The 9,765-nt window shown below is 40.0% G+C and overlaps 1 protein-coding gene across 1 annotated transcript; it reads right to left on the minus strand.

Annotated features, from left to right (window-relative positions):
* Nucleotides 1-6,578: 6,578 nt before the first annotated feature.
* LOC136460520 (MADS-box transcription factor 31-like) lies at nucleotides 6,579-7,379 on the minus strand. Its single transcript, XM_066460180.1, has one exon. It carries the CDS (start codon nucleotides 7,377-7,379, stop codon nucleotides 6,579-6,581), a length of 801 nt encoding a protein of 266 aa, XP_066316277.1.
* Between the last annotated feature and the right edge of the window lie 2,386 nt (nucleotides 7,380-9,765).

The raw sequence follows: 9,765 nt of genomic DNA on the forward strand, positions 1-9,765 counted from the left end.
CCAATCTTTTTCTCGTAAAGTGGTGTCTGAGGCAGGAACAGGGGAACAACTACTGTGGTTACTATGTTTGCAAGTTTATCAAGGTGGTCTCCAAAAGAACTCCTACAGAGAGACTAAAAGTATGTTAAAAATACACTATATATTCATTTAATTATTATTATTGATTGTGTTACTATGTCTTTATATATATATATATGTACATATATTAATTTATTTTCCTTTAATTCAAACCTGTAGACTCGATGGTTGGAGGAAAAGGTCATACGGCAAGACCAAATCAAAGCAATTCAAGAGTCTATAGCCAGATTTTTAATGAGCAGGTCATCGATTCCAAGGGCGAGTTCTACTTCGACCCAACACTGTCATGGAAGCCAAGCTAGAGGATGAGAGAAAACTTGTTATATCACAATAACTGTAATGCAATCTTTTTGTAATATATGCACATGAAATAATATAATGTAAAATACACATATGCGTGCATGCATATATATATATATTTCTATGCTTGAATTGTGTGATTTAATACGTTCATTGTGCTTGAACCGAAACATACTATACGCGCGTATAAATGTATAATTAGCAGCGTACAATACGACTTCAAAAACCTATTTTGAAAAGAAAACAAAAAAATGAAAAGAAAAGAAAAAAGAAAAAAAATCTTTAGTCCCGGTTCGTATTACCAACCGGGACTAAAGGTGCCGGCCATCGTGGCATGTCAGGAGGCACCTTTAGTCCTGGTTGGTGTTACCCACCGGGACTAAAGGTCCTCCTTTAGTCCCGGTTCCTGACCCGGGACTAAAGGACCCCCCTTTAGTCCCGAATGCTTGCTCCCGGGTGGGGAACCGGGACTAGAGGGGGTTCCCCACCGGGAGTAAAGCTCTGTTCTCTACCAGTGAGGCTAACACATCTGTAATAACCATTAATCAAGTATATTAGATTGATTTAGATTTACCATATTTTTCAAATTTGTAATGATACGTTGTTTACCAAGTTTATTTGATGAATGACTATTTAATGGGTGTTACCCTAGATGTTGCCGTAGCATTAGCATGTGCTATATACTAGTAGAAGATATCAGGGAAAGATGGAGTTCCCGAAAGATGGTGCTCGAGCTAGGCAAGTGTACCCCTGGTCAACTGCCTTTGGCAGATGGAAGACCCTGCTCCGCTAAAGTCCCTATGATGTAATTTTGTTTTCGACCCCTCAAGTCATTTTGTAATAAAGTTAATGTGTTTTTGTAATCAAACACAAAAATGTATTTTTGATATTTTCATTACATGTATGAATAAGCTGTTCCACGTAGACTTGTAGTTTACATTCAGTTTTTTCCTTAAAGCTAGGTGTGACATGTGGTATAAAATGCCCCTCAGCCACACTTCAAGCCTTCCAAAAGACCAATTTTGCCTGTTGCTTCACTTGCCTTGCCACGATCACTAAGCTTCAATCTACCACGACCTAGTGTGTTGCTGGAGGTGCCTTAGCTCTTAGCACCATGAGGGTGACAACCACCCTATCACCACCAGTTTGTAGCAATCCTCATGTGGGAGCTCCTAGGTGCACATACTAGCGATGACCTCCCTCGCCATCTCCATGCTCTGCATAAAGAACCATGGCGCTACTCAGTGATCAGGCCACACGTCCAGGCACTAAAGACTGCTTTGTTTCCACCTCCTATGATCATGATGCGGATCTGCATGACTAGAAGGAGAATGCTCTAGTTTCTTGGGCCATGCATGCATCTCCCTAACGCGCTCTACACTAACCAACCATGTCTTGAGAAACACTTGTACCTCCTTCCTGGTTTTCTTCTTCACCACCCGCATCAGAAGATCCATTAGGAGAGTGCCAAGAAGGTGTGCTTGCACATTTTTGTCCTGCCTCATGTTGATGTCCATCCCGACCGCCGACTTGATTGTCAACAAGACTCCTTGATCTTCCATGATTGTCGCCACCTGAATGGCCCAGCTTGTGTAGTTCATTGTCGTTAGTTGCAGATACACAAACAGCCTACCACAGGAGGTCTCCCATGAAGCCTGTCTATCAGTAATGATCGATATCAGATGAACCAAGGAAATTTGGGCATGCACAACCTCGCTCTGATACCTAATGATGGCAAATAAATCAATATTCATGCCCATGTTGTAGTAGATTTTTCCTCTATTCTGATATTAACAACATAACTAGAATATCTTAATCAAATTGCAGAATGAAACTGACGCTATTTATACTAGCATCGATGCTAGTATTTTTTTTTTCAAAAAAAAAATACTAGCATCGAGCTACATTGAGCAAACCATGAACACCGCATGTTATTTTTGGCCACGCAAACCCGATGTGGTCACCTGCATGCTCTGTCCATCAATGCAAGTGCTGATCGACCAACTTGCCATGACTAGGAATTGGTCCAACATGGGTACGTTAGAAAACTTCTGATTTGCTGAAGTCCTAACACGCCTTGCAATTTAGTAATCTCAACAATGCACAGTTTATAGATTTCCTGACACGACTTGCACTTAGAGAAAACTAGAGTATGCAAAGAGGAACAAGAAATGTTTTAAGATCAAATCTAACTAAATAACCGCAACATTTATTTGGGAAACAAGCCATATTTTATATTGGGATGCTAGTATTTTTTTTTCAAAAAAAAAATACTAGCATCGAGCTACATTGAGCAAACCATGAACACCGCATGTTATTTTTGGCCACGCAAACCCGATGTGGTCACCTGCATGCTCTGTCCATCAATGCAAGTGCTGATCGACCAACTTGCCATGACTAGGAATTGGTCCAACATGGGTACGTTAGAAAACTTCTGATTTGCTGAAATCCTAACACGCCTTGCAATTTAGTAATCTCAACAATGCACAATTTATAGATTTCCTGACACGACTTGCACTTAGAGAAAACTAGAGTATGCAAAGAGGAACAAGAAATATTTTAAGATCAAATCTAACTAAATAACCGCAACATTTATTTGGGAAACAAGCCATATTTTATATTGGGTTATTGTCCCACTTGTCATAGCTCAAAGCTATTTTGTGGTGATTCGTCCAAAAAGTTTGGAATCATGGAGATGCATGTGTAAGGAAAGAAAGTAGACTTTACTGGCATGCCTATTCTTTTGTTCAACGGAGCCACTTTGTTGGCAAACATGCGAGTAAGACCTATGATGACTGATGAGAGATAGTAATATTAGTAATAAAAGGAGTGCAAGCTTCCATGCTCTCCTTCCTAATTTGTTTGTACATCAATTAATTTTTGATCAAATCATCTATCAGCGAAGGTTTGAAAATCATGGTAGACCGTAAAGACTTTAGACATGTGCTTAAGAAGATAAACATTGGTAAATTTACTATTATAGTTAGTAAAGATGGCATAGTTTTCTCCTTACTAATTAATTTAGTAGTATGACACAAACACCATGAAACGCAAGCTAAACATTGGAAGATCCAGCAACAAATGGCTCTTGCCTTTTGGATGTGCATCAAAAATAGATTGTCCCTTGTGTTCACTTGTATAACTGATGAACAATGGGAAAAAAATGCGTGGCCTAACTGATTATGCCAAGTGTTGGATGAAGGTTTCATGGTGCCACAAGGAAGCTTTCCAACAAAAGCGCACCACATGGAATGGGGTATCGCCCACATCTACATTTCCCTTGCATAAGTGTTTTCCTTGTTACACTCTAACTAGATAGTCTTTTGGTCAAATTTGAGAAATCATTATTATTGGTAAGAAGTTTATGAACATAGATTGGATTCTTCGAAGCTTTAGGGACATGAATAACATCTTTGTGACCAAGATTGACCAACATATCTAATTTCCATACCTAAAGCATTTGCAACATGGATCTGGTCATTGTGAGTAAAGTTCTCCAACTGAAATTAGTTCAATACAAGCAAGAACTTCATAAACAATAGGGTTATATTCCCTATCCAAGTTGGTGACAATGTATGAAACCAATTATTCAACATCAAGGAGCATGACAATAAATGTCATCACACCAGCTAACGCCTTCATCTGCTGATATATTCAACAATCATTATGGTGCCCTTATAGGAAGTCGCTAGGCGATCCTATGTTCGATAACCATGGCATGAGTTTATGACGCATAGATGGCCTCGAGTCCTCTTCATACTTGAGCTACAATTCCATATATATATATATATATATATATATATATATATAGTTGCCACCATCTATGCCAATCCTGCCTAGAGAGGGTGATAGCAAGTAGCTAAGAGCATGCAAATCTTTAGCTAGCCACTAGGCATAGACATGGTTCAGCTTGTACACAATCTTGTTGTCATCCTTATCATTGATCTAGACATCAGGAATGGCCATAGAGACATCAAGGAAGCCTACTAGCCATATGCATTGTGCATCGCATGGATGACATGTTTATCTTTCATAGAGCATAGACTTGGTGAGCTTCTCACTCATCAGATGACGAAGAGCCTGCACTACTATAGAATTCATCACCAATGATACTTTCACCACCATTTTGCTCCAAATCTTTGGTGATGCTCATCACTGCCGGTTCGTGTTACGAACCGCTGTTGAAAATGGGGGCGATTATCACCATTGGTTGGTAACACGAACTGTTGGTGATAGTCCCTCATCATCGATAGTTTGTGTTCCCAACTTGCTGTGATGATCGCCCTATTTTCATTTTGGTTCGTAACATGAAGAGGCGTTGAAAAGCACTTTCACCAATGGTTTGACTTTTGAGCCGGCGGTGATGACCATATTGCAGTATAGTAAAATTAATAACTTCTCCAATTCAAGTCAGATGGAGATGAACTTTGTATCAAAGTTTTAGATCTCGATGAGATCGACAACTTTATAGTTGATGACCTTTTCATTTGAAATTTAGTACGGTCCCAAAATTCAGTTTAAAGTGTCATATATTTAAATTCAATTTTTTGAACTATCCAAACAACCTCATATAGAAAAAAGACCAAGACCAAAGTTGTAGATCTCGATGGGAATTGCAGCCTGGTAGATGGTCGCTTTGCCATTTGAAATCTTTTGCAGTTCGTAAATCAATTTCTCATAATTTGAAATTGAAAATTTTCAAACGATCTCGGATGGAAAAATGACAAAAACCAAAGTTATAGATCTTGATGAGAACTACAATTTTGTAGTTGATGTCCATTTCATTTGAATTCATTTAGGTTCCAAATATTCATTTAAAAATTAAACTGAGTACAATGCAAATGTATATGCCCTTTAGACACAAGTAACTTTGGGTGGAGTGGTTAGAGGAGTTACATGCGAGGGCACATGTCACAGGTTCTAATCCCGCTAGCGCACAATGTCGTATTTTCATGTGACAAATCGAGAGACTGGAGTTTTCTGTGAAAGGTCACCCTATGCCATTGTATTAACACTTGGCACATCACAAGCCACATAAATTAAAAATATATAGCTCCAACTAAAGTTTGGTAAAGACACATCTACAACAAATACATGAAATATTCTATTCTACGGAACAAACTTCAACCACCTAGTCTTTGTTGATCCTAAGCTAGAGCTATATGTCTATTACAAGGAAAAAGAAATTTGACAATATCTCTAACACATAGTCTCAGTCGATCCTAAGCTAGAGCAATATATGTATGGGGCCTTATGTTATTTTTCTTTCTTGTTACACCTAGTGATATATTTTGCATTTTATTTTTTACATTTTAGACCATCAAGAGCTCATTTGATTTCAACTTTGATAGATTAATGCATGAGAAACTTTTACATAAATTAAAAGATATCTCTAATAACTTGAAAAAAGATATTATTTTTTATTAGCAGTTTGCTTCACTTTCTAAGTAGTATTTTTTCCTGATACTATGGTGGTCAATTTATAAATTTATAGAAGATTTTGGTTATTGTTTTGTATGTGATGGCTGATTTTAAAAAGAGTGGACTTTTCTATTTTTTCACCCTTTGTTTAACATGGGAATTTTTGGACCTAGACAGACAATGCACATTATTTTTTTCTCGGTCTACTAGTGTACTTGGTATTTGCTGATAGTCTAAAACCATTTTTATGGAAATTTCTTGCCATGATCCACCTAGTGCCTAATTCAAATTTTCTACTATACTTGAAAATTTCATAATGTAACACAAAGTTATGATTCAATAAAATATCATCTCTTGAAGTACCAACATTTTACACGTGGATTTAGAAAGATTTGCCACTGTTTTCATATTATCTCAGGAAGGATGGAGGACAGCCTGCAATTGCAGAATCCTGCAATCTCTATTTGTGGCTATTCATCTAATCAAACTCCCAGTCGTCATCATTACAAGTATCTTACGCCCCACCATCAAGTAATTGAAATGATTATCTCACATTTCATATGGTTTATGCTTGAGATATTACATGGTTCATGCTCTGGTTAGACACACAGAAATGCTAACCAATAACATAAAGGAAAACTTAAATTTCTCCACTTTGCTAGAGCACAATAGCAAGAGACACACGAAAACATTCTAAAATAGGATCCTTACTAGCAGTAGACATAGACCACCAAGCAAGTAGAGCTGGCATGAATGGTTGCTGCAGGAGCAACGATGCCTCACTCCGTCAGAGGCCAAGGATCCCTTTCCCATGTGTATGGGAACCTTGAGAAATAATCCATATTGTAAGGGTGCATCATGTCAACCCCGCCACTGCTACCGGCGAAGGCACGGGAGACAACGGTGCCAAGCTCCCCTCCGTTGGTGGTGAGGCTAGCCATCCAATCCTGCTGCTGGGGTGGCACGTGTCCCACCACCGGCACCAATGATGTTTGTATCTCATTGAAAGTGTAGGGTGCTAGTGGCTGGGCTGACGATGACCCTAGCTGCAGTGGCAAAGGGGGCTCCGGTGCTGCTCCCTTTCCCTGCCAGATGCCAAGCTGACAAAGCTGTTGTATACGTTCTTTGACTTTCTTAGTCTTCTCTTCTACCATCTCGCCAAGGCTAGTGCATTCCTTCTCAGTGGTGCCGATGAGGCCAGGGCAGCGTCCATCCATGCTGTCATAGAGAAGGAACAAGACCTCATGTTTGTAGTTCTCATGGTCCAACCTGCTTACCTGGTGTTGGAGCTTGGGGATGCGGCTGCTAAGAAGTTCCTCCTGATTCTGCGTTTTCTTGAATCTTTTACCACAATCTGGCATCTCCATGAATTTTTGGAACATAGCTTTGGCCTCCGAGTCATTAGGAAAAGCTAATGGCTTAGCTTGATTCTCGCCGTACAACACCACACCCACCTTGCTGCCGCAGAGCGTGGCTAGCTCATCGACCTTCTTCTTAATTCCATCGCGGCGCCTTCTAAAAGTCACACGACAGCTGGAGGCTTTGGTGATCCATTGGAGATTCACCTTCTTGCGAGCCATGATCCTAGCGTTATAGGGTATCAAGCAAGAAAGCTAGCCTATAAATTTGGGACCCCGACCCCTTATTCAAACATTATAGATCTTTAAACTCTCATCCTTGTAGGTGGCAGAGTTAAAAGTCAGACTAGCGTCTACCACAACATTTATCCAAAACAAAAAAAAAAACAGGAAGGAAAAATTGTTGCTTTGGTTGAGATGTTAGATGATAGAGTGGGAAGGCTTATGTTTATATAGATCCTAAGGCTCTAGCCTAAATGAAATATAAGTGAATAGTTATTATTATAAACATGATATTATGGCAAACATTTACTTCTGGCCTAATTAGATCCATCATGAGGACTGCGTGATAGTAGTCAAATGCTCGTTACTACTTTCTACCAAGGCCACCAGCGTAGAACCTTCGTCTTGAGCAGGTAGGTTATGCAGAAGTCATGTGAGACATTGCATTTAGTAACTACCATCAAACCATTCAGCAGCTACAAATTGCAATCCATAAATGCATGCTAAAGAATCACTTGGAAAAGCTAGATCTAAGTTTAAATTGTGAGATTGTGCAAGAAAATGCCTCACTATATACGCACAAGATATGACTATTTTACTTAACATACATATGTTTTTTAGGTAATGGATGTAACCTTCGGCCATTGTGCTGCGATGTTGGTCTTGCACTGATGACTCCACTAGTCACTAGAAAAGGGTGCTCTGATCCAGTATAAGCATATATGAGAATAATGTGCAATTTTGGTGACATCCACATGGCCTACTGTGTCATGTGCTTTGCCTAGTTTGGTGCATACGTGTTTCAAAACTCCAATGCAGCACGTGTGATTTGCGAACAAAATCAACAGAATTCCTTTAATTTTGACCTGGCAAACATCAAGGCATATCGGAGACATACCAATGATGTAATTATATTACCAAGTACATATAGCCTCTCAATGGAAATCGGGTGGCCAACATGGCGTGCTGTGTGATTGACCTGCGTGGAAGCTGGACCAAAACTTAAAAATAAGCCTTTGTGAATTTAAAACAAAAAAATTGTCATGATTTGCTGTGGTCTCACCAGGCCTCAAACTAATAACTGATTTAAGCATTGTTATTTTAAGTGGACGAAGGTTCTGTGCTGGTGGCCTTGGTTGAACCAAGTAACGAGCATTTGACTGCTATCACGTAGTCCTCATGATGGAGCTAATTAGGATAGAAGTAAAAGCTTGCCATAATATCATGTTTATAATAATTGCTATTCACTTTTATATTTCATCTAGGCTAGCTAAAGCCTCGAGATCTATATAAACATTTGTCTTCATTCCCCTACTATCATCTAACCTGTCATGACCAAAGCAAGAAATTTTTCTTCACTTTTACTTTTTTTTTTTGTTTTGGATAAATGCTGCGGTAGGGGCTAGGCTAACTTGAACTCTGCCAACTATATGCATGATAGTTTAAAGGTCTATAATTTTTTAACAAGGGGAAGGGTCCCAAATTTGTGGACTAGCTTTCTTGCTTGATAGCCTAGAATGCTAGGCCCATGGCTCGCAAGAAGGTGAATCCCCAATAGATCACCAAAGCCTCAAGCCTTCGTGCGACGTATAAGAGACATAGTGTTTAATGGTGTCTCACCCAGGTTAGATCAGGCACTTCTCCTTGCACAGGATGAGGCTGATCACTGGATGCTGGCAGGCACCAAGGGTCTCAGAGGTCTGGTTGCTGCTAGTCATGGTAGATAGCAGCTCCTGTATTTGTGGTTTTGGTCGCCTTTTTGTTTTGAACAGGCACGTGTAATAGTAAAAATCCCGAGGTGTGTGCGTGGTGTAGTGTGAGTTTTTTGTATTGGCTATTTGAGCCTTCCTTTTCCCTATCTTAATGTAATGATACGCAGCCCTCCTGCGTATTCCAGAAAAAAAGAGGTGCTGCAACAGCAAGAAGAAGAAGGTCAATGAGCTAGCCACGCTCGGCGGCACCAAGGGGTGTCGTGTTGTAAGGAGAGAATCAGGTTAAGCCATTGGCTTGGCCTAATGACTTGGAGGCCAACGATATCTTCCAAAAATTCACATGCCAAATTTTGGCAAAAGATTCAAGGAGACAACATAGAATCATGAAGAACTTCTCAGCAGCCGCATCCCCAAGCTCCAACACTAGGTAAGCAGGTTGGAAAATGAGAACTACAAACGTGAGATCACGTTCCTTCTCTATGAGATCATGGATGGATGCCACCCCGGCCTCATCGGCACCACCAAGGAGTGCACCAGCCTTGGTGAGATGGTAGAAGAGAAGACTAAGAAAGTCAAAGAACGTATAAGACAGCTTCGGCTTGGCATCTGGCAGGGAAAGAGAGCAGCATCGGAGCCCCCTCTGCCGCTACAGCTAGCGTTGTCGTCAACTCAGC

This window comes from Miscanthus floridulus, chromosome 6 (assembly GCF_019320115.1).
Source record: "Miscanthus floridulus cultivar M001 chromosome 6, ASM1932011v1, whole genome shotgun sequence".
Lineage (NCBI taxonomy): Eukaryota > Viridiplantae > Streptophyta > Magnoliopsida > Poales > Poaceae > Miscanthus > Miscanthus floridulus.

Bases quoted from the DNA above. Each gene is read 5' to 3' on its own strand.
- LOC136460520 (XM_066460180.1), bottom strand. From the start codon at position 7,379: ATGGCTCGCAAGAAGGTGAATCTCCAATGGATCACCAAAGCCTCCAGC.